Below are 25353 nucleotides of genomic sequence, written 5' to 3'. Positions count from 1 at the left end.
CATTTGCATATAATGGAGGTGGCAGGCATGCAAATCTGTCTCATGCATATTCATTATCCTCCTCTTCAGTAACTTTGCAAAACTTTACATTATAGTGATAAACATCTTTATTCAACATTTTTTTATATATTATAACATCACACCAGTATTATTAAATACCTTATAAAACCCACACATTATATACAGGAGCAATAGGAATACCAGGGAGTTGGGTCCAAGTAACAGTGTGGTACGAGTGAGGGTTGACCGTGTGGGTTTTATAAGGTATTTAATAATACTGGTGTGATGTTATCATATATAAAAGAATGTTTATCACTATAATGTAAAGTTTTGGCAAGTTACTAAAGAGGAAGATATATAAGGTCTAGTAACTTTATAAAATCAGTGGATACTCATTATATATTAGATGCATATTCATGAGGGATATCCTGAAAACCCAACTGGCTGGTGGTCCTCTAGGATGGTTTTGAGAACCACAGGTTTAAGCTATAATACAACGAAGAAACCGACAAGTGGGATTGGGCTGTACATACCAGGCTCGGAAGAGAGTCACGGTGTGGCCTCTACCGAGCATTAAGTCCCACGAGTTAGACAGAGAGAACCGACAGAGGCATAACTGTCACAAGGGTCCAGAGAACCTCAGCATCATAACCTCACTGATTAAATGGGTACAAGAGGAACTGGGTTGGATGCTCAAGAATGGGGGATGTAAGCAGAGTCAATCACTCCTCCTCCCCCCCCCCCCCCCCCCCCGTGAACATGCTAAGGCAGGAAAAACAAATGAAAAGAATATGCACAGACACAACTTTATAAGGATCATAAAAGGCTAGAAAAATAAAGAGGGCGAGATCAGACTTTGTATCACCGACCCTCTGTTTGAACTATTTACGTTTAGCTTTTGCCCAGGCTCTTCCACAGTCGGCATCTTGGGTTCAACTTTCTGAATTGCGCCCCCACAGGGTTGGCTATGGTAAGTACAGCTCATCCAGCTGAAAGAACAGCTTTGATAAAAGGGTCCTATTATTAAGGTGCGCCGAAAAATGGCCTGCACTGTGTAGGCGCGTGTAGGTCCATTTTTCAGCGCACCTGCAAAAAAGACCCTTTTATTTTGGCTGAAAATGGACATGCAGCAACATAAAAATTGGCCAGTGTCCATTTTGGGCTTGAGATCTTACTGCCACCCATTGACTTAGCGGTAAGGTCTCATGCGTTAACCGGGTGGTAATCGTAAGCGCGCATACATTGCCATTACCGCCCAGTTAGCGCTACACGGTAGCCGAGTGGTAGTTCCAAATTGATACTCGTTAGATGTGCGTACACACCTACACGCCCCAGAGTACGATATAAAAAAATCCCCAAACTCACAATTACTAACGTCTTTCAAATTCTATCAGCAACTGGAACTATTTGCAAGGTTACATAATAGTTCCAATTGCTGTCCCACTCTATTCATTTCCCTCAGTCCTTCCTCAAACCCAAAGCCTCTAACCCGTTTCGCTTTTCTTCATAGGGAAGCCTTTCCATCCGCTCTGACACGTTTGTCGTCATCCTTTGTCTCCTGTCCAGACCTCCCGCTATCTACTGCGGAATCCTATGCGCAGCAGGACACACTCAATTTCCCAATCATTCACACAAAAAATACAAAAACAAGACTTGGGACAGAAGGGGCGTTGTGTTCTGTAACACATTTGTAATCTGATATTGGTTAAGTCTCAAGCTGGGATTTTTACCCACACCTCTGCAATAAGGGACGTTATTCAGCTGGGCGGGACTTTCGTTCTGAAATTTCCCTGTAAATATGTGGTACGATTTAATTCTCAAAAGTTTGTGTTTTATGTTTCTTCTCAATTGTCTGCTTTTTCAGCCACTAAAAAGGATTTCTCTCGTGGGAGGGATTCCATAGTTCTCTTTTCGGAAATGGCTGGCACAGTTCAGATATCACTTTGCATTGTCTTTTTCCTTAATTATTTTTCGTAGTAACCTTAGAACTTGTAAATCATGGCTTACATAAAATAATTAGAGTATATTTAATTTTCCTTTTGTATTTGTTATGGTTTGATTATTAAATTTCCTCTCATTTCTAACTTTGTACAAGCTTCATTTGTTAAAATTTGAAAATTGCATAAATAAAAACAACTTTTTCCCATGTGTAAAGCCTGTTTTACTGGGGGAGGAGGGGGAATTTGTTGTAAAATCATGCAACTGTATATCCACAGAAAGCGGGTGCCTATTTCCACGTGATCTATACCGGCATAATTTGGGTACATGGGCATTTTCTAAAACACGAGGGTACACGCAAGAGTAAATGCGCAGATTTATACCAAGTCGGCAGCAGGTGGAATATGTGTTATTGGCGCTGCATCTAGCAGCTTCCTACACTTCTCACACAGGAATCTGCTACGATGACCGGCTTTAGCCTCCTTGAAGTCTTTCCCAATACCCAGTTTTCTTTCATTTCCAGCAGCCATAAAAAGCCCCATCAGACTAAAAAGGTTTTCAGCCTACTAGAGGAGGGCTCAGGTGGAAACAATCCCTAAGAGCAAAACGGCTCCTTAATAGACTACCAAAATGTCAATGGATGCACCACAACACGTACAAGCGATGCAAGGCGAATAAGAAAACTTTTCTTCATCAACTTCTCCAGACAATAATTTCCCATTTCCACCTCTCTTTACATGTTCAACTATTTAATTAAAAAAGAAAAAGAAGCGGTGATTAGGCAGAGCGTGAAATTCCTCAGAATTCGCAGCTGAAGGAAACAGTTGTGATAAATAGACTGAAACAACAGAATCAGTGAGGGGAGGCTGGGCGGTGATAGGCAGCAGCGTGACATCTGGCGGAAGCCAAAGTCACAGGGAGAGAGCCGGGTGGGGAGGGGGGGGGGGGGGGGGGGAGGAGGAGGAGGAGGTGGGCGTGAGGAAGCATCCTGCCGAGCGTGGACACTGCAAGAGGAAGCAACTCTTGGATTTGGACCTGGGCCAGCCCCTGCCACTTATAATTAAATGTAACGACATTGTTGAGATGCACTTTGCTTTGAGCAATTTAAATAACGTTCAGAAAACTTTGCATGTTCAGCAATGTCAGAGTCTCACTATATCCCAGCAGGTACCTCGTGTGTCATTAGGGGGATGAAACACTACCAAAGGGAAAGAAAGTGGCAGAAGGGAAAAAGTTTCCGCAATCTGAAGTTTGACTTTTAAACACTGAGGCAATACACTGATCGTTTGGCTGCACTATGCCTCTAGGTCCGTGTAGAAAAGGTCTCCGTTTTCCATGCTGCAATACAAAGCACTTTTTACGAGATCGCTGGGCTCGGTCACAGTAAACCATGGCTTAGCAGGCAGCCTGGAAGAGGAACTGCTCAGAATTACTAACAGGAAGAGAGGCTCTTACAGCCACTTGGTGGCAACAACAGGGAAAAAGGGTTACAGGAAAGGAAGAGGGTGTGGATAACATAGCAAGCCTTAATCTAGAACAGGGGTTCTCAACCCGGGAGGACACCTAGCCAGTCAGGTTTTCAGGATCCCCATAATGAATATGCATGAGAGAGATTTGCATGCACTGCCTACACTTCACTGCAGATCTCTCTCACGAATATTCTTTGTGGGTATCCTGAAAACCTGAGTGGCTGGGGTGCTTCCAGGACCAGGTTTGGGAACCACTGAAGTAGGGCGTGCAAATTTATCTCGCGCATATTCATTATGGGGATCCCGAAAACCTGACTAGATAGGCGTGTCCCGAGGACTACATTAAGAACCCCTGATCTAGAACAATGGTTATAAAGTTTACTGGTATCCTCCGTTAAATTCTCGATGTAAGAGACTGCTCACACAGGGATGTATGTGGTCTTGTGTGTGACCACGTCAGTCCAAACCTGTTTATAAGAATCCCTAACAAGGAAACACCAATACACAAATCAGACGAGGGAACCACAAATCGAATGGACAGTGGGGTTTTAAAAAAAAATGATTTATTTTTCCCTCTAATTAGCTGCGAGTCCAAAAGCGACAAGTTCCGGGCTACCTCTCCCGCAAGACCCAAGAGTCCTATGTCATGTGACCTGCAATGGCTCACTGATCTTAACACTCTCAGTGGACCTTGTAACCACTGACTTATCTTACACAAAATTATGCTCTGTGGTTCTGGTGTACAATTAATGCATCAATTCTGGTATGAAAAGAAATGATTTTACCGAGGTCCTGGGTTACGAATCAGAAGCTGTATCAGGTATCTCAAGACACTATTGTAATGCCAAATGGTACATAACACAACATATTAATTCCCTGAGACACCTTAGGCCTTCGAGTCAGCTAAATAACAATTAGTTGTCATCAGTCTGCAAACACAAGCCCCCATTTCCTGGCTTACTGGATTAACTAGATTTTATATTGTGGCAGATTTTATCACTTAACATCAATTCCAGGTCTGATAGTTTTCTTGCGAAGGATGCTGTTGCCATATTGTAATTAGAATGGTTTCAAATTTAATGACATGAGACACAACATGGCACAGATGCCTGATTATGCCAACTAGTTAGCATAGTAAGGGGGGGGAGGGGAGGGTCTTCATATCACTTGCTAATCCAAAATTGCCCTAGTGGGCTCACGATCTAAGGAGTTCATTGTACCTGGGGCAATGGAGGTTTAAGTGACTTACCTAGAGTCACAAGGAGCTGCAGTGGGGATCAAAGCCAGTTCTCCCCTATCTCAGCCCACTCCACTAACAATTAGGCTACTCCTCCACTCCTGGGGAAAAGTCCCTATTGCCAAGGTACTCCGGAATATCCCTGTCTTAATGCCTAGCATTAATCCCAAATTCAGTGTTCATACACCAAAGCGAGAGAGAAAAGGTCCACGCACCTCAAGATAAATGAAGAATAAAACGAGACAATTAACAGCTGTAGATATCCTGATTCAGTAAGGACTGGCACTGAGTTACAAAGGTGAGGGCGTGTAATGAAACCAAAGTTATCTTCTTTGGCTGTCACAGAAGGTTGTCAAGTTTTGCTTAGCTAACTTAGACAATCAACCATTATTTTCTAAGTTAAATTATAAAGGCAGAGAAAGGATTAAGCCTCACATTGTTGAAGCAGCTCTATCCCGGGACAGGGTATGCAAGCTCAGTTTCTAATTGATGTGTAGTCGACACTGCGACTGCAGGGTATTAATGCTAACTGAACTTGCTCCAACATTTCCGACACTGTTGCACTATATATCTCAAAGCCCACGCTTCATTTCTTCACCTCTACTCATTCCAAAACAATCTGGAAGCTTTGTAAAGACACTCTCTCTCTTTATAGTTAGTGAAAATGCACCTAAATTGAAAAGCCAGATGTACAGGGACCAAGCACAGTACAAATGGAAAGGTATTTAAGGGAAACTTAGCATTACAACAAAATGTTGCCCTGGGGGAATTCTCTTGCCCCTTTTATTTTTCTGGGAGCAATTGTTAAATGTCAAATGAGCAGAAAAAGGCAAGCAAGAAACATCCCCCCTTCTCAGAGCACAAGTTGACACAGAACTGTTAAGATTAAACAAACCCTAAACATACATTTCTGATAGTTTTTAATCTCCACCTCTACTGCCAAATTTCAGGCAGATCCATGTAATAGTTGCTAAGGTTGCAACATGTGTGTTTTGAGACTAGGCGTTCTGAAAATAGCAAAATCCAGCTATAAATAAAAAAGATTTTAGAACTGGAGAACAGGTGGAATGCACCACAGAAAAGTCTTTCTAGCGAAAGGGACAGACCACAGGGCCACCATGAGTATTTCAGACCCCTCAAACTTCTCTTCAGGGACCAGATAAAGAAAGTGAGGAACTATGGCTGAATGTCGGCTGTTTTATATCTGGCTTTTAGCATTTAATTGATCAAAAGAGTGTGAATCGCAGAAAACATTAAGTACCTATGGACACCCGGTGACCATTTTCAACATTACCCCCAAGTCCCCAGCACAGCTGCAGAATCCTGAATGTTTAGCAAGATATGTGGACGGAGGGAAAAAAGAAAGAAACGGCAGACAGCTCGAAAGCATAAGGATGTTTTTTTTTTTTTTTTAGTTCTGTGCAAAGAAAAGATTCCTCTTTCTGCAGGTCTTTTTGGGAAAACAAGAAAATAGAGATCAAAAGGAAGGAAGGAAAGAAAGAAAGACAGAGTGATGCCGCACCGGTGGGACAGGATTATTCTGCGAAGCAGGAGCACCAGAAGCAGGGACCTCTGCTCTCAGCAGGCGGCTTACGGGATAGCACATCCGAGTGAGAAAGCAACACCATCGCACATAAGAGCCCCTGGTGAGAGGGGATTTACACCTGCAAACACGAAACTGTATCAGCACTGGTTAAAAGAAGGCAGCACAATGAGAAAGAAAAGAGAAAATACGTTAAAGAGAGACAGATTCCAGCTCGTCAGCAAAGTCCGAGACAGGGCGTGCAAAGCGAACAGGCCCAAGCCTATGCACTTTTCGGATACACAAGCGGGTACTGATAAAAACGCTTCGGGGTCTGTTTATGAAAACGGCACACGATTTTTCACTTACTGGGGGATAACGGCCAAAATAACGAGTGGTAACTACACTAACTCTGTGCTGTTGGGGGCATCCCCATATTATGCCATTCACTTAATGCCGAGAAAAGCTCTTTACTATACGTTAACTAAACAGCAGACAAGGCAATGAAGTTGTACCTATTCACTTAAGGGTGGGCAACATGCAACCCACCAGATCATAAGCATCAGAACATTCCCCCATTAGACGCATCACGTGGCCTTGAGCATCTGCATACGCTCAAGGCCAGTCTGCTTCTACCCACTCTGAAACAAGAAGTTCGGAAAGGGCAGGAGTTGGCCAAGCCTAAGCCAATTTGCCACCCTGGTGGAGGGAAGTAAGAGAGTAAACCAGCTCATGGGTGAGTGGGAAGTGGATGGGAGATGCTCGAGACTGAGGGGAGGCGATTAAGGAAGGAGAGAAATGCTAGACATGGGGGAGGGGAAGATGCTGGAGACCATGGGGTTGGGGAAAGGGAATTTTTTGTGTGTGTGTAAGAATATATTTTATGTGTGCAGCTCACTAGCGATAATGCTGACATTCAAGGGGTTTGCCTACCCCTGCATTATCTACATAACTTCTACCTCATTAACTGTAGCGCACAGCCCCCACCCATTCACCAGTCTATCCCATGATCGCTGTTTACATGGAAATTGCTGCGTGTTAACTGCTAAGGCACTATGTTACAACATAACGTAAGAATAGCCACACTGGGTCAGACCAATAGTCTAATAAGCCCAGTATCCTGCTTCCAACAGTGGCCAATTCAGGTCACAAGTACCTGGCAGAATCTCAAAGAGTAGCAAGATTCATCCTACTGATCCCAGGGACAAGCAATGGATTTCCCCAAGTCTACCTCAATAGCAGACTATGGACTTTTTCTCCAGGACCTTATCCAAACGCTTTTTAAACCCAGATACACTAATATCATGTCCTCTGGCAACAAGTTGCAGAGCTTAACTATTTGTTGAGTGAAAAAAATATTTCATCCCGTTTTAAAAGTAGTACCATGTAACTTCCTTGAGCGTCCCCTAGTCTTTGTACTTTTTGAAAGAGTAAAATCGATTTATGTTTACCCGTTCTACACCACTCAGTATTTTGTAGACCTCTATCATATCCCACTTCAGCCATCTCTTTACCAAGCTGAAGAGTCCTAACCTCTTAAGCCTTTCCTCATACAAAAGGATGTCCATCCCCTTAATCATTTTGGGTGCCCTTCTTTGAATCTTTTCTAAATTCCACTAGACATTTTTTAAGATATGGCGACCAGAATTGTACACAATACTCAAGGTGAAGTCGCACCATGGAGCGATAAGAGGTATTATAATATTTTTGGACTTATATTACATCCTTTTCATAATAATTCCTAGCATCCTGTTTGTGGACAAAAGCAAGGTGATGCACGTTGGAAAGAATAATCCGAACCATAGTTACCCGATGCTAGGGTCTACCTTGGGGGTCAGCACCCAAGACAAAGATCTAGGTGTCGTTGTAGACAATATGCTGAAATCTTCTGCCCAGTGTGTGGCAGTGGCCAAATAAAGCAAACAGGATGCTAGGAATTATTACGAAACGGATGGTGAATAAGACCGAAAATACTATAATGCCTTTACATCAATCCATGGTGCACCCGCACCTTGAGTACTGCATTCAGTTCTGGTCACCGTATCTCAAAAAAAAGATATAGCAGAATTAGAAAGGGTTCAAAGAAGAGCGACCAAAATGATAAAGGGGATGGAACGCCTCTCAAATGAGGAAAGGCTAAAGAGGTTGGAAAAGAGACGGATGAGGGGAGATATGATTAAGGTCTACAAAATCCTGAGTGGTGTAGAATGAGTAGAAGTGAATTTATTTTTTACTCGTTCCAATAGTACAAAGACTAACACGGAAACACACGGCTTTTTGTGGCAGCATTCTATTGAGTAATGATTACTATATTGTTTCTCTGCTTTAATCTAATGGGTAATGATTGTATTGTATTTTTTGTGTCTTGTTTTTTTACGTATTGTATTTTTTGTGTCTTGTTTTTTTACGTAATTTTGGAAACCATCTAGGTTTTAAGGTGTTATATATACATTTTAAAACAAATAAATAAATACAATTTCAAAGTTGTATCTGGGATGGGGCTTGTATGGTACCAATGGAGGAAGTTTAACATGTGGGGAGAAAAGGAGAAACAGCAACATTTAAGAACAAATCTTCCTTTTAAAATGAGGGGGCGGGAAGGACAACCTGTATTACAACTGGGTTCTTTACTCGTCAGGAATGTTAATTTTTAAACTAAAAATAAAACTTAAAATGTAATTGTGTTAATTTTGATTTCGTGTTAGAAAAAAAACTTTGATATTTGCCAACCACAAAAGAACACACAGTACAAATAAAAGAATTTCCCTATATCCAAACTTTTGGCACCAAAGTTTTATTATTAACGTCAAACTTGCAACATATTAAATAAGGGGCCCTTTTTCTAAATCTTAGCGTACGCTAATGGACATTAGTGGCCAGTACGTAAAAGACAGGCCATGCGGCAGACACGCCTTAAGTTTCAGCAAATGGGCTTGTCAATAAGTAAATAAAAATACCTGTAAATCGATAAAGGCTGTAGAGGTTAATGAGCAAATACTTGAGCTCATAATTTCTATTCAGCAGTTATTTTAGTTATGTGAGCTCTTGCTGTCTGAAGCCTGACAGCCGTTAACGGGAGCATTCTGAGCTTACCGGAAGAAACAGGTTGTCAGTGTGACCTTTTCATCTGGGTACACCTCTGACGAACGTTGCACAGCTCTCTTCCCTGCATCAGATCAGTACAAAGAGCATAGGAAGCCCCTGATCAAAGAGCTGACAGTCCCCTCAGCAACACAAGATGGACAACTAAGAGAAGTGGGATTTGAGCAATGGCTTTCAGTCCACTCTCCTAACCATCACAGCAATAATATAAATCAATCGCCCAATGCCTTAAATATTCAAGAGACTAAAAAGTATATACAGTAGGGAGTAATACCTCGTTTGATCTTGGTTGATACTACAATTTTCATTAATTGGACCCTCAGCAGCGTTTCCGTATCACCAGACAGAATTCGCACATGGGTCACCTGCTTCTTCATTGGCCCATTTAAATCTTTTTAATCCCACATTTTAAATATTTTTATGTGCAGAACCATCTATAACCTTCATGAATCCTTCAATGATTAAATTCTTCAATAATTGGATTCTAAAGTAATCTGTAATTTAAAAGTTCACTTAAGCGCAAATGCTGCTTGGACCACTTGCTGAAAAGTAGCTGGGTGAAATCCCATTTCTCTGCATGAAAGGCTATAGACCCAGTTGATCACAAGATTTCCTTCAATTTTTTTAATTTATGACATTTATATCCCGAAAACAAGCTTTTGAGTTCAATGTGGTTTACAGTTTAGATTAAAAATACAGAGTTTGAATTTCAACAACAGTGAAGTATTATGATGAAGTGGCTGAGAATAACAGATGAGCAATCAAACGACAAATAGATTTGCAATGCAGAAAAGAGACAAGACAATCAGCTGATTATTGTTATATTGAAGCTAAGTGGCCTCTGTGCCCCTCACTCCCCACGTAGCTGTGAGGGATAGGCACAGGGGAACCTTAGCAAAGGATCCTCTGTTCTTACACCAGAGTTTACCCCTCACTCTTCCACAACTCAGGTTCTTCTGTGTTTAGCTCAGGTTCTCGTGAATCCTGTCGTAAGGCAGTGCGGACAAAGAGCCATACTACAGAACTGAAGATATGATACAACAGAATATACCACTGTAACTAATGTACGGCAAAGTGTGACCTCATATCATGAAAAGCTTTCTATATAACCAAAAAATATGCTTCCCCAATAACTTATCTATCCTTGGGTAGTGAAGGTCTGTGCTGCAGTAACCAAGTGCAAGACAGAGAGGGTCTCAGACAAATAGCCCCTGGAATGCGACAGTGGTGTCAAAGAACAGCATTCGCTTACAGCCATCACCATCTGCAACGGCACGACGCTGTCTCCGGCAAATAAACACATCTGCCTATGCCACTGTCCTCCCCACTGTGCTGCCCATCTGGAGCAGGTGAGCAGGAAGGCATGCCCAGGCACGGGAGGGGAAGGCATCGAGCGTCAGACCTCCGGGGAGATGGCACATCGAGGAAGACAAGAGAGAGCGTGGCATCATGTCACATCCTGCTAACCATGTTTGCCAAGAAGCATGTTAAATTACCCTCGTTAGAGCTCTTAGTTTTAATCACATGTAGCAAATGGCTGTCGCGGCTGAAGGAGGCAGGACATTTAGAGTCACAGTTTCACCTGAGCCATCTGTTCACCAAAAACACAAGACATCAAGTCTCTAGGGCGACAGCAAATGCGGCTTTTTTTTTTTAATTATTTTTATTAAAGAGGGAGTGTAAAGTGGAGGAGGAGGAAGGATTATGGCCACGTTGTTATAAAGGTTTACAATGAGGAATAACAGTCCTGAGGAATTCCTCTTATCTGCAGATCATGTTAAATACATCGGAGAGAAAACTAGTGAACTTGCCTACGAGAATAACATTCAAAACAAAACAATAAAAAAAAAAAAAAAAAACAAAGCAGGAATGGGACTTCTCCCCCCGCAGGCCTACTGGTTAACTGGTGCACGCGTGGATAATCATGTCCACTTTCCCCCATGGATGCTGGCATCAGAGATGTCCTCCGGAGTGTTAAGATAAATTATTTTGTGCCCCACATGCCCAGGTCTACCTTTGCCATTAGAATCGCAGGATGTTTGATTTCTTGAAGTCATCGTAATACTAGATGTTCGGTCATTTGCCGACAGTACACACAACGTTTTGCAAACCAGTCTTCCCGTGAGCAGCTGACATACTGGTCCGAGATGTGTTTTAGTATTTGTACTCTGATTTGCTTATTATGTTGCCAGAATTTGTAGTGTTTTAATGCTCATTTTTGTACCATATTAAATGTTTTTCCTCACTATGAACGCGTGGGTCTAATAAATAAAACTCAGCTCCACGGGTCTTCCTCTCAACCGAACTACAGAGACATCTCTCTTCCAAAGCACCATCTCATGTTTACAAAAGTAGCTTCGGCAACCAATTACATTGCAACTGCAGCTCAGGACCACCAATCAGAGAGCTGCCTGTATGACAACAGGTCACCACTGTGCACTATGAGTTAAGACCCTGAGCCCGAATAGAGAAAGAAGCTATTGTAGCTACTTCTTCCACTGCTGACTCCTCTGTTCGGCACTGGACTCCATTTCTAACATGACGGATAAGAGATCTGCCTTGAACGTTTGTCTGCCCAGCTGCGATTGCATCAGACACTACATAGATGCATTTCCCACAGCAGACATGGGTATTGGCTGTATTCTCACATAACAAATTGCATCTTATAACAGAGATAGGGGCGGGAGGGGGGAAGTCTGGGGCTCAGGTGCTTGTTATTGATGGCCAGAGTCGCTCCTTCCTTCTCATTTCCTGTGTCAGAAAGAACTTCAACAATATTTAATCCGGTTCCATTAGAAATCTGGCTATGTGAGCAGGTAGATTTTTCTTTATTTTTAATATAACTTTGGTGCTACTCTGTCTTTGTTCTTTGGAAGTTCAGTAAAATCTAAGTGCCTACAAATTTTAAACTGGGTAAACATACCAACAGGGGAAGAAAATTCCTGGGTGGTTAAAACTTGACACCCTGGACCTGCCCCTGTCACAGGCCGTACAGCTTGGACAGCTCCTTGTCAACACAAAAGAGAAGCTACAGAGCACAGAACCAGAACAACAACAACAAAATTGCAAATAAAGGGAAAAAAAAATCTAAAAGTAAACAAGCAAAAACATGAGAGAGAGAAAAACAATAAAAAAGTATACAAGTAACAAAAATCAAAATCGGATCTGTGTAAAAAGACAAAACAAAATGCAATCATCTGGGTCCTGGGCGGCAGGAGCAGGACAGCAAGGAGGTTAGATAAAACAGACTCGGAAGGTGGCAAGCAGGAAAAAGCTTGCTGGCACTGGGCCCAGACCCCCCCCTTGCAGGCGGGCCCAGGGAATCTTGCGTCCCCTGCCCCCCCCCCCCCCTCGGAGGCCCTGGTAAACTCTTCTCTGACATTCTGAGAACACTTCAAACAAATTTGCCCAAAGAACTAAGCAATTACCCAACCTTAATCCCCTCACTGAAATCCACCCTTCCCTGTCTAGAAAGATCGGCCCACAAATTCCTTAATCTGAACTTCCCCAGCTGTAAAGGAATTAAATACAGTCATACGCTACTACTTTTGCGTATAAAAGCACACAGATATGGAACGCATTACCCTTGGCCCTGAAAACTATGGACAATCTTACCAGCTTTCGCAAATCTTTGAAGATACATCTCTTCAACAAAGCCTACAAAAGACATCCTTAATAAATCATTCCTCAAACTACTCAGGTGCATCAAAAAACACCTCTCACAATACCTTACCTAGCACCTTGCATCTAAATCACCTATCTTCAGCCTATTATCGACTATATTTAAGATCATGTAATGACTACATCATAACAACACTCTGTAAGCCACATTGAGCCTGCAAAAAGGTGGGATAATGTGGGGTACAAATGCAATAAATAATAATAACATGGGCAGGACTGGAGTTACGGCCAGGAAGGTGAAAAATGTGCAGGTGCAAAATCCATGGGTACATCCCTATTGTATTCTGTGTGAAAATGCAGGGGCCAAATAAATACATTAAAACTGAAACTGTCTCCTTTACCCTTTTAAGAGAACTAGTAAAATCACCAGAACATAGAACAGTAGGAGGCCCTGTTACCAGAATGGGCAAGACCAAAGCCAATCTTGATCGTGGAAATTATTCCAGTACGTTAACATAAAAACAGAAACAGGAAAAGACAAAACAATGAGAAATGGAAGAAGCTATGTGGAGGGGCATTTTTAATTTGATGCCTAAATCCCATTTTGGAAATTTTGAAGAAAACATCCAAAAATCCAGTAGTAAACACGGCCATTTTCAAATCAGAAAAATGTCCAACTTTTTATGTTGAAAATGGCCATTTGCTAGATGTTTTTGTGTTCAGTACATCTATCTTTTTGGACCATTTTCAAAAAAAAAAAAAAAAAATCCAAGGGAAAAATGCAGAAAAACAAGCCACTGGGACGTATAGGGGGGCCCCAGCAGAGCAGTGGGGCAGACTAAGAGGCACTGCAGTGGCCCTTCACAGAAAAGGTCCCAGGTAAACATTTATTTTTTTATTTTATTTGTTACATTTGTATCCCACATTTTCCCACCTTTTCCAGGCTCAATGTGGCTTACATGTAACCGTTAACGGCGCCCTTGTGATTTAGACACGCTGCATATGAACTGTATAGAAAGCTGTCTTAAAATGGGTTTTGAAAATAGCAATTTGGATGTTTTGATCCATCTGCTGCTTTTTGGCCATTTATCTGTTTTGAAAATGTGCCCCAAAGTGCCTACAAGTCTTCATTTGTTCATGAGCAAGGACTTCAGTTAGATGGATGTTGTTGTGACTTCAAAGGGGTTAACTGTAGGTCACACTGGTCATCGCGTGACGATTCAGGAACTATTGAACACTGTCATACATATCCTTAATGGGAGGATCTTCCAAGGTAAATCAAAGCAGCTGCATTTCAGCAAGTCAAGACAGCGTCAGGTTGGCACTGTGGTCGCTCAGCCCCTCATTTTATAATCTTGTACACACATTTTAACATTAGTGTGTGCAAAAGTGCATGAGCGCCTTACTGCCAGTTACACTAGTTAATTGCCTAATTAGGTGCAAATTGACAGTAACTAATACCCAGCGATTATTGGAATTAATCGGTACTAACTGGCTCTAATTTCCAGTTAAACGCATAACTGCACTTAGGCACATATAATGTTAGTGCGTAACTTCGAGAGGAGCACAGACATGGGAAGGGCACAGGCGGGGCAGGAGTGCGCCAACCACTTACGCACCAACCTTTTAGAATACAGTTACGTGCTTCACTGCCACATTTAGGGGAAAGCATTTACACCTGCCGTAATGCTATCATAAGAGCTTGTGCTTAACATTATGCATGTAACAGCGGATTTACGCTGCCATTCTTTATCCAGTTATACAATTCTCGCTTACTGTATACATTTTAGGTATCTAACTTTAGGTAGCCTGTACAGATTTAAAACACAGGCTCTCGGTATCACTGCCAGAATCATGACACCTGGCTTGTAAACGCTGAGGCGCTGAAACGTGGAAGGTGAGATTGCATCATGTTTTCTTAAAAGATACTCCATCATCAGGAGAGGAGGAGTAGCCTAGTGGTTAGAGCACCGGTCTGCAATCCAGAGGTGGCTGGTTCAAATCCCACTGCTGCTCCTTGTGACCTTGGGCAAGTCACAACCCTCCATTTCCTCAGGTACAAAATTAGATTGTGAGCCCTCCAGGGACAGAGGGGTGCACAGTGTACCCGAGTGTAACTCACCTTGAGCTACTACTGAAAAAGTTGGGAGCAAAATTCAAATAAATAAATCAATCAACCACTGGTTAAATAAGGTCCATCCAGTCTGCACAGCTCTGGCTGAGATGCTGTTTAAGAGATCTTCACACAGTACAAACTCTAGAGAACATAATTTTTTCTTTTTTTTTTTTTTCTGGAATATTTCAGATCCAGCTAATATCCCTCGAAGTAAGAGAAACTCCACAATAAGACGAGGCGTTTCTTATATACCATCCGTAGCCTGTTAGGTTCATCTGGCTCCACTGTGGGAAAAGTCTGTATTAGAGGAAGAGCAGAACTCCTGGGTGATCCAGCCCGAGAGCTCAGACCTAACACGTATATCTTCAATCAGCCAGATTATCCAATTTTCCTTACACTTTCCCCCAGCACTTCCAAACATTACTGCGTTAACAGAAACAGACTCTGCTATTAGACAGCTGTAAAGGCTAAGCTCTAGTGGGCCTTAACCAGGAGACCTGCTCAGAGGAGAGGCCGATGCTCTCCTTCCAGGCCACTGGGTGCCTCTGTTCAATTCTGGCTCGGGTAAGCTACGAGACCCTGATGCTAAGACCAGCAATCCGACCCCTGAAAAGGAACTGCTGGCCATGAGGATATCATTCCCTGGGTGGCTGTGACACTGGAACCTACGACCCATGAGATGTCATATCGTGAGTACTTGAGAGAGGACCTAAGGAACCTGGGTCTGTATGTGTTAGCAGATAACCCAGAGGTACGTGAGCTGAACCAACTAAAACCACAGTTTGACCGTATGTATGGAAACCCTCAATCAGGATGAGCCAGTGTTTACTGTACAGGACTCAAGAAACGGTTGAACTTTATGATGAAGCTGCTATATGTAAATCAGTCGACCTGTGTTGCCTAAGAAGCTGTTTCCAAAATAAAGCTAAGCTTGAAATCTAAGAGAGCCCATGGTGTACATTAGCAAATGCCCAGAACCTGATAAGAGCAGAACTGTTTTCTCCTCCACTAATACATTTAAACACCCTGGGGCATTATGAATTTTGGACTCACGTAGCCTTTTGCTTTGGTAAGTCATCTTTTTTTTTTTTTATACAGAAACCCACCAACCTTTCTCTCAGTAGTAATTCAACCGTCTTGTAACAGTTCCTCCAAGCAAGAAGAACCAACGAACATGTGCAGTTACAACTTACCACAGAAATTATTCTTAAGAATACCAGGGCTGCGTTTTCATGCAGGATTTCACTGCAAGAGGTTTTTGCAAAAATAATCAATCATTTTTCACTAGATTACTATGCTTCATGTAGCTCCAGATACATCTACTTCTGTTTTCTGAGTTGTTGAAAGAATTTATTCTTTTGTGACTGCAGTTTGGAGTGGCAAGGCAAAAGAGGAGACACAGTCAAAAAAGCTCATTTATATCTTACCCGGCTCCGGAGGTAATCTGCCAGGTTCCTGCGGGTGAAGTTTGCAGCTGCAGAAGGAGACAACTCGTATCCTGATGTAAGAAAAATAGATGCATTTATATCAAAACTGAAATGCAAGAAAGAAAACCCCATATAGGCAAAAACTGGAACATTCTCGTTCTAACCGATAAGAAGCCGGATGCAAGAAAACCAGAGAGGTAAAGCAAACAAAAAAAACCCCACAAGAATATAGAGGTTTCAGTGCAAGTGATTATTCTGTGCAGAGAGAAAAATCCTCAACTACCAATTAATAGAGTCAGAGACAAAGAAAAAGTGCAAATACAGAACTATTTTCCACCTTATCGGGAGCCACAGACTTGATTATAAGCTGTTTGAAAGATGTACTATGCATGGGCAACTTGTCAAGATGTGCCTGCAAACTTCAGAAGGAAGCTCTCTTTGGTACGATACATGTACTACAGCAAGCATTAGCAGTAAATTGGAGAACCTGAGATCATTCTCCTCGTACCTTGGAATGAGGTCCATTACTGTCATGGCATGTGCAAAACTAATTCATTTGGAGATACTTTGCCCATAAGGAGTAAATTTGAGAGCCCGAGATCATACAGCAAACCTATCCGGAGACCCTAGCTCATCACTTTGATCTTGAAGACTGCCTCATGTACATGGAAACCTTGAAGTTTCCACAGTAGGTCGATTTATGAAACAGATAGCCAAGGAAATTAAACTAAGAGGCAAAACTGTGGTTGGTCAACTAGGTCTAACAATTCACCTTCAGCTGCTGGTCTAAACTGAAGACCAGAGAGCAAATGACACTGCTGAAGCTCATCCCTATGAAAACAGTGCTGCTGAAAATATGATGGTTAATGGCACAATACAACGATGAAGCCAGCCTGCAGGTCGGGAGTACATGTGGAGGAGTATTTTCAAAGCACTTAGACTTAGAAAGTTACATAGTAACCTATGAACTCTTTGAACTACCAACTGCATCAACACGAACATACCTAAACCTCCACTACCCAAGCTGCAAAGGATTCAAATACAAATCAACCTACGCATCCAGCTTTTCCTACATCAGCTCACAACTGTGAAACACACTAAGCCTTGAAAACCACGAACGACCACTTACACTTCAAAAAAACACTTAAAACCCACCTGTTTAAAAAGGCATACCCTACCGATTCAACATAAATGCTTGATCTGTGCGACACAACAACACTAAAGTTTGTCATAGTCTTTGGACAATTTCTCTCGTTGTAGAATCACCTTTATGCGATCCTACCACATGAACCTTATCCTACCCACAACACCACCTTGTATTTGTTTACTCCGGAGGCTGCACACAGCTCTCCGGAACAATGTAAGCCACATTGAGCCTACAAATAGGTGGGAAAATGTGGGATACAAATGTACCAAATAAATAAATAAAATGAGCCCCACCTCATAACAGGTTATGTAATAATGTGTTTCCACTGTCGTCATCCCACTAAACTTAGAAATTTGGGCCAGACGATTACTCTTCTGCAATGTATTATTCTGAATTTACAGTTTTTATCTTGGTTTAGGTTAACATATGTAACATTTTTTGAGGTTGTAAAATCTCTCTTTTGGGTGGGTTTAGTTAAGCTCCTTAAGGCAGTGCATGAACGTTAAAATGGAACAGTACAACTGTGATCTGGTCACCATACGCACCATTCCTCATTTTGTACAGCTGAACGTTTTTCTGAATGTACTCAGCAAACTGGACAGTGTCACCGGCCTCTCCTACGCAGAGCAGCAGGATCTTCTCGCTCATCTTGAACATTTTGTCATAATCTTTTAAGGCAAAAAGATAAAAAGTGAACGTTAATGGGGGTAAGAATAGCAGCAACAAACATGAGAGAAGACATCAAGTGACTGAATGAGTTCCAGGACTACTGGTTAAAGGCCAGATACAGGACATGAAACACATGTGAATGGCAGGTACACTACACTGGGAAGAAGGACTCCTGGGTTCTAAGCCCAGTGCTTTCACCAAATACAACTCGTCTTGGTCACGTGATGGTCAAATATCAAAGGACTCTAACCAGAATAATCACAACAGCTGGCTACAGAAATCTAGTTCGTTACTATTTGATCTGTTAGCTTATAACCTGCAAGAGAGACCCACAATATTGCACAGAATAAACAGAATCATTACAGTACTGTCACAAGTGCTGCAAATTCTGCCCAATCAGCCCCTGCAATGCAAGAGTCCAAAAAGAAAGGGGCTTGGCAGCCCGTTGCCCCTCAGAACCCGGAAACAACAGGAGAAGCTCAGTGACAGGCCCATAAGCTGGTGAACACTCCCACACAGGGTCGGTGAGTCACATGTGCTTCTTGATACAGAACAAACCCTGTGAAAGACGGGGCCTGCTGCACGGCAAGTGAGCATGTGCTGGCTCACAGGCCTCCTGCTCATCTTTCTGTTTATTACCACTGCCACCAGGACCCAAAGATCAGGAAAAGGCCACAGAGGGGACCCAGGACAGTTCTGTTAGGACAGAGGGCAGTATGGCCTGGGGGGAGGAGGAAAACAATGATGAAAGGAGGACAAAGGAAGGAAAGGTAGAGGAGGAAGCCTCTGGGACAAGGCCATGTAAAACAAAGTTCCAGGCACTAGCATAAACAGCCAGTATTTTGACTGAATCTCAGTGTCCTCCATCCAGCCTGCAAGCATATAGGCCCTTAAGGGGGCAGATGGGATTCTTTAACCCTTAAAGGGGCAGGGGGCTTGCAGGCTGGCTCTGAAACAAGCCAGATCTCTGCAGAAATACTCCTCAATCATTTATCAAGGCTTCAAAGGGAAAACACTTTCCCCATCACCCTGGAAGCAGCTATGGTTTGGGGTGGGGGGCCTGTCTGGCAGCCTGAAACTTCAATGTTAAGTCCATTGTTGCCAGCTCACTCCAAATCTACAAAGAAGGTTAATCCAGTCCGTGTTTTTATCTCTTGCATGCAAACATTTATAGTTCTGATTTTCACACCTTTGATGTCCCTAAGAATATCAAAACTGCATCAATGCAGCAAAACCCAGAACAGATCAATCGGTCTGTCGAGCTGGAGCTAGGTAGCTACCCTAATACCATTCATAATGAAGCTAGTACTTTGTGAGCTTAAGACTAAAAGCTAGCAACACCCCGTTCATATTTTCACTTTCAGTTTGCTAAATGCTGCTGACTAATCTTCCAGGAAGACATCTTAGAGAGCTCTGAACATTAAAAAAAAAATCTGGTTGTAGTCTCTGGAGTTGCCCTTTTCTGTCAGAGGAGTATTAGCTACAATGTTAGCTGTAAGCCTGAGAGAAGCAGAACCACATACAGTTAATCTGAACAGTGACAGGAGTAAAGTGGTGTGGTAGCCATGTTAATCCACTTTTAAAGGTAATAAATAGAAATAAAAACAGAAAAGAAAATGTGAAACAAAGGATACAGGGAGGCAGAATGAGTACTATGATTTGTCCAGTCATTCAGACCATAAAATGGAAGTTCAAAATTATTTTAAATAAAATCACATCAACTTAGACATAAGAAGTATTCCAGTAACTGTTCACAAGAACCTGTTGGGAAAAGGAAGAGTTTGTTTATGTAAAACCTGGGCTCTGAATAACTTCTGATACTTGGGTTCTTCACATAATATATAAGTTATAAACTAAGTCTATCGGACACCTTGCCAGTTTGCCCTTCGCGAGATCATGGTCAAACTTTCAGCATAAATATGCCCTTTTAAAGCTCCTATAACTTTTTCATTCGCTTGCCGTGCCTAATTACTCCTGTAATCCACATGTTCATTAATATTCTTTTCATTGTAATACTTTAATTGTATGTTAGCCACATTGAACTAATGATCTTTATTTCAGATAATGTGGGATATAAAAACCAATGAACTACAATTCTGTGCAAGCTACAACAAAACATACATCAAAACAATGAACAAACAAATAACAACAAGATCGCACAAAATGAAAGACAGAACACTGTAATCCAGCCTTTGGGTCTTCAAGTCAAAGTGACAGTACTCACTCTTTGAAAGATACTGCTAAGAGCTGGACACAGTAAAGTTCGCTACCGCCATTGGCATGTGTTACTAGTAAACATGCCTAAAATGGGGCCTTCACTGTGTTAATACGTGCGACCCCTTTTATTTAATCTTGCTTTAAATGCTGGTGGGTCTTCAGTTTTGCATACTGCTATTACATTTGATGAACCCGCAAATTTTAGGGGCGTTTGTGGGGTGAATGGACCAATCCAGCGGCTTCTTCCCCAAATATTTATTTCTACTTATTAACTGCCTCTCTATCTGCTGACCTGAAGCAGTTTACATAAGCGTCATTGTAATTAACTCACTCCCCCACACACATCAGAAATGCTAAGTTACTGAGACCCAGGAGGGAGATTTGGAGCCAGTCCTGAATTTCTGACAGCCCTATCATGATAGGACCTGCAGCACTGAGTTTAGTGGGCAGAATCAGGGTCCAGAAAACCCAGTGTAACAGGATTATAAATTCCAGCGCTTTTTTGAGGGGGTACTTGGGGGTACCGAGTCCCTGCACCTTTTCCATTGTGTGCTGAAATTGACCCATGGTCCCAAGTTATAATGAAAGAGCTCAGGCTCTACACACCAATTCTGCCTTGTCATAGATTCTGTGACTGGTTGCAGGGGTCCTGGCTATTGTGGGGTGGGTCCCTCAGTGATCACCTCATCCCTGAAGGATGGCCTGACATTTGAGTACCGGCACCTCTTTTTGCTAGAAGAAACACACTGATAAATTCAAAACCAGGATGGTCCAAAGTCTCCCTTGTGGAACTGGATAACTTGGCAGCTGTGACTGTGCCATATACCCACCTCTAAAACAGTGTCGCTTTACTCATACTACCCCTCTCCTCAAAACCCTTCACTGGCTCCCTATCTGTTTTCGCATCCTGTTCAAACTTCTTCTACTAACCTATAAATGTACTCACTCTGCTGCTCCCCAGTATCTCTCCACACTCGTCCTTCCCTACACCCCTTCCCGTGCACTCCGCTCCATGGATAAATCCTTCTTATCTGTTCCCTTCTCCACTACTGCCAACTCCAGACTTCGCGCCTTCTGTCTCGCTGCACCCTACGCCTGGAATAAACTTCCTGAGCCCCTACGTCTTGCCCCATCCTTGGCCACCTTTAAATCTAGACTGAAAGTCCACCTCTTTGACATTGCTTTTGACTCGTAACCACTTGCCTCCACCTACCCTCCTCTCCTCCTTCCTGTACACATTAATTGATTTACTTGCTTTATTTTTTGTCTATTAGATTGTAAGCTCTTTGAGCAGGGACTGTCTTTCTTCTATGTTTGTGCAGCGCTGCGTACGCCTTGTAGCGCTATAGAAATGCTAAATAGTACTAGTAGTAGAGGAGTAGCCTATTGGTTAGTGCAGTGCAGCTCCTTGTGACTCTGGGTAAGTCACTAAACCCTCCATTGCCCCTGGTACAAAATAACACCTGAATATATGTAAACCGCTTTGAATGTAGTTGCAAAAACCTCAGAAAGACGGTATATCAAGTCCCATTTCCCTTTCCCCCTTTCCCTTATGACATCACAATATCAGAAGTGAGCCAAGTATCAGGCAATCAAGCCATTGTGACATCACTGATGAGGTTGGCTCTTATTGGTGGACTGAGCCTCCACCTACCCTCCTCTCCTCCTTCCTGTACACATTGATTTGATTACTTTATTTCTTGTCTATTAGATTGTAAGCTCTTTGAGCAGGGACTGTCTTTCTTCTATGTTTGTGCAGCGCTGCGTACGCCTTGTAGCGCTATAGAAATGCTAAATAGTACTAGTAGTAGAGTAGCCGCCTATTGGTTAGTGCAGTGCAGCTCCTTGTGACTCTGGGTAAGTCACTAAACCCTCCATTGCCCCTGGTACAAAATAACACCTGAATATATGTAAACCGCTTTGAATGTAGTTGCAAAAACCTCAGAAAGACGGTATATCAAGTCCCATTTCCCTTTCCCCCTTTCCCTTATGACATCACAATATCAGAAGTGAGCCAAGTATCAGGCAATCAAGCCATTGTGACATCACTGATGAGGTTGGCTCTTATTGGTGGACTGAGCCTCCACCTACCCTCCTCTCCTCCTTCCTGTACACATTGATTTGATTACTTTATTTCTTGTCTATTAGATTGTAAGCTCTTTGAGCAGGGACTGTCTTTCTTCTATGTTTGTGCAGCGCTGCGTACGCCTTGTAGCGCTATAGAAATGCTAAATAGTACTAGTAGTAGAGTAGCCGCCTATTGGTTAGTGCAGTGCAGCTCCTTGTGACTCTGGGTAAGTCACTAAACCCTCCATTGCCCCTGGTACAAAATAACACCTGAATATATGTAAACCGCTTTGAATGTAGTTGCAAAAACCTCAGAAAGACGGTATATCAAGTCCCATTTCCCTTTCCCCCTTTCCCTTATGACATCACAATATCAGAAGTGAGCCAAGTATCAGGCAATCAAGCCATTGTGACATCACTGATGAGGTTGGCTCTTATTGGTGGACTGAGCCTCCACCTACCCTCCTCTCCTCCTTCCTGTACACATTGATTTGATTACTTTATTTCTTGTCTATTAGATTGTAAGCTCTTTGAGCAGGGACTGTCTTTCTTCTATGTTTGTGCAGCGCTGCGTACGCCTTGTAGCGCTATAGAAATGCTAAATAGTACTAGTAGTAGAGTAGCCGCCTATTGGTTAGTGCAGTGCAGCTCCTTGTGACTCTGGGTAAGTCACTAAACCCTCCATTGCCCCTGGTACAAAATAACACCTGAATATATGTAAACCGCTTTGAATGTAGTTGCAAAAACCTCAGAAAGACGGTATATCAAGTCCCATTTCCCTTTCCCCCTTTCCCTTATGACATCACAATATCAGAAGTGAGCCAAGTATCAGGCAATCAAGCCATTGTGACATCACTGATGAGGTTGGCTCTTATTGGTGGACTGAGCCTCCACCTACCCTCCTCTCCTCCTTCCTGTTCACATTGATTGATTGGCTTACTTTATTTTTTGTCTATTAGATTGTAAGCTCTTTGAGCAGGGACTGTCTTTCTTCTATGTTTGTGCAGCGCTGCGTACGCCTTGTAGCGCTATAGAAATGCTAAATAGTAGTAGTAGTACAATGAAACCTAAAACCCCCGTCCTCACCCCCCCCCCAAAAAAAAAAAATACCAGCAGTCCCTGCATCTCCTATGTTTTATCTTCACTTTTTGCACTAACAAAGTGTGTGTGTGTGGGGGGGAGGTAAGGAAATCATATTGTTAGCGGGAGGGGAGAGACCCATTCAGTTTTAGCAGCCACAACGTTGTTGTTTGGGGGGGGGAGGGCTAGACCTAGACTGACCCCAAATTACACCTATAGAGTTATCTGACTGTCCAAAGCGAGCTGGACCTGCCGCCGTGGCTCAAAGGCCCCTGTGTTTGACCAGCCACAGAGGCGCTGTTGGGGGAGGGGGAGGGGGAGGGGGCCCAGCCCCCCCCCCCCAGTACCCACCGTGCTTCATCTGGATGATGCTACTGGCGCTGACCGTGTCCGCCGACACCAGCACGAAGTCCGGACCCTGGATCCCGATCAGATACTCCATAACGGCCGCTACCGGGATTCCTGCTCCTGTCCTCGCGCTTCTTCTCACGCACAGTCGCAGTCGCACACCAAAAAGCGCTGCCTCACCGGGCCCAGACGTGCGCCGTCGCCCCGCAGTGACGTCACCGGCGCGCCGCGGGCATGCTGGGAGATGTAGTCAGGGAAGGCGGAAGTGCACTTCAGGGGGGGAACTAAAGCCTGAGCTCCGTCCTCTCTGCTCACATCATATCCTGGTTTTCAGGAATCCAGGCTCAATCGCAGAAACAAGTTTTCAGTTCAACGTGACTTACAATTAACACTCAGGGAAAAATTACAATTGTGTTGTACAGTTACATAACAGCAATGGCATGATGCACCCACCCTTCCTCCTAGCAAGGGGGTGCATGGAGCACGCATGCAGCTGTTGGCTCCCTCCGCTGAACCCCAGCCCTGGAACAGGAAATAATGTCGAGAGGGGGCCGGCAGGGCCTTTTTGAAAGTGCATAAGTAATGCCACACTGGGTCCATCGAGCCCAGCGTCCTGTCCACGACAGCGGCCAATCCAGGCCAAGGGCACCTGGAGAGCTTCCCAAACGTACAAACATTCTATACATGTTATTCCTGGAATTCTGGATTTTTCCCAAGTCCATTTAGTAGCGGTTTATGGACTTGTCCTTTAGGAAACCTTCTAACCCCTTTTCAAACTCTGCCAAGCTAACCGCCTTCACCACGTTCTCCGGCAACGAATTCCAGAGTTTAATTATACATTGGGTGAAGAAATATTTTCTCCGATTTGTTTTAAATTTACTACACTGTAGTTTCATCGCATGCCCCCTAGTCCTAGTATTTTTGGAAAGCGTGAACAGACGCTTCACATCCACCTGTTCCACTCATTATTTTATATACCTCTATCATATTATATACCTCAAAGAGTAAGCAATCGATTCACATATGCCAGATCTATTGTACTTGGGATTTTATAGACCTCAATCACATCCCTCCTCAGCCATTTCTCCAAACATAAGAGCCCTAACCTCTTAAACATATGAGAGGAGTTCCATCCCCTTAATCATTTCGGTTCAGTGGCATAGCCACAGATGGGCTTGGGTGGGCCAGGGCCCACTCATTTATGGCTCAGGCCCACCCAACAGTAGCACATGTTTAGTGGTAACTGGTGGGAATCCCAAGCTCCGCCAGCTGAAGATTTTCCCCTGATGGTAACGAAAACGCTACTCTCCATGACACCGGCACCTGTGCATGCTCAGTTTTCAGTGCATGCCTTCTGCCAAGGTGGAAAGAAGCATTTTCCCACCAGCTGAGA

General features: G+C 43.1%; 1 protein-coding gene across 1 annotated transcript in view; it reads right to left on the bottom strand.

Moving 5' to 3' along the window:
- PSMB2 (proteasome subunit beta 2) overlaps window positions 1–24176 on the bottom strand; it is a 33063-nt gene extending 8887 nt beyond the window's left edge. The window contains exons 1-4 of the mRNA XM_030219852.1: window positions 24103–24176; window positions 23964–24066; window positions 18125–18247; window positions 16433–16503 (exon numbers count right to left, since the gene is read on the bottom strand). Coding sequence (XP_030075712.1) covers window positions 16433–16503; window positions 18125–18247; window positions 23964–24054 — 285 coding nt within the window. The 5' untranslated portion in view covers window positions 24055–24066; window positions 24103–24176. The remainder of the gene's footprint in view (window positions 1–16432; window positions 16504–18124; window positions 18248–23963; window positions 24067–24102) is intronic.
- Window positions 24177–25353: the final 1177 nt, after the last annotated feature.

Source organism: Microcaecilia unicolor, chromosome 11 (assembly GCF_901765095.1).
Source record: "Microcaecilia unicolor chromosome 11, aMicUni1.1, whole genome shotgun sequence".
NCBI classification, from domain to species: Eukaryota; Metazoa; Chordata; class Amphibia; order Gymnophiona; family Siphonopidae; genus Microcaecilia; species Microcaecilia unicolor.
Note: the sequence above shows the minus strand (reverse complement) of the source record. Positions and strands in the feature narration are given on the sequence as shown.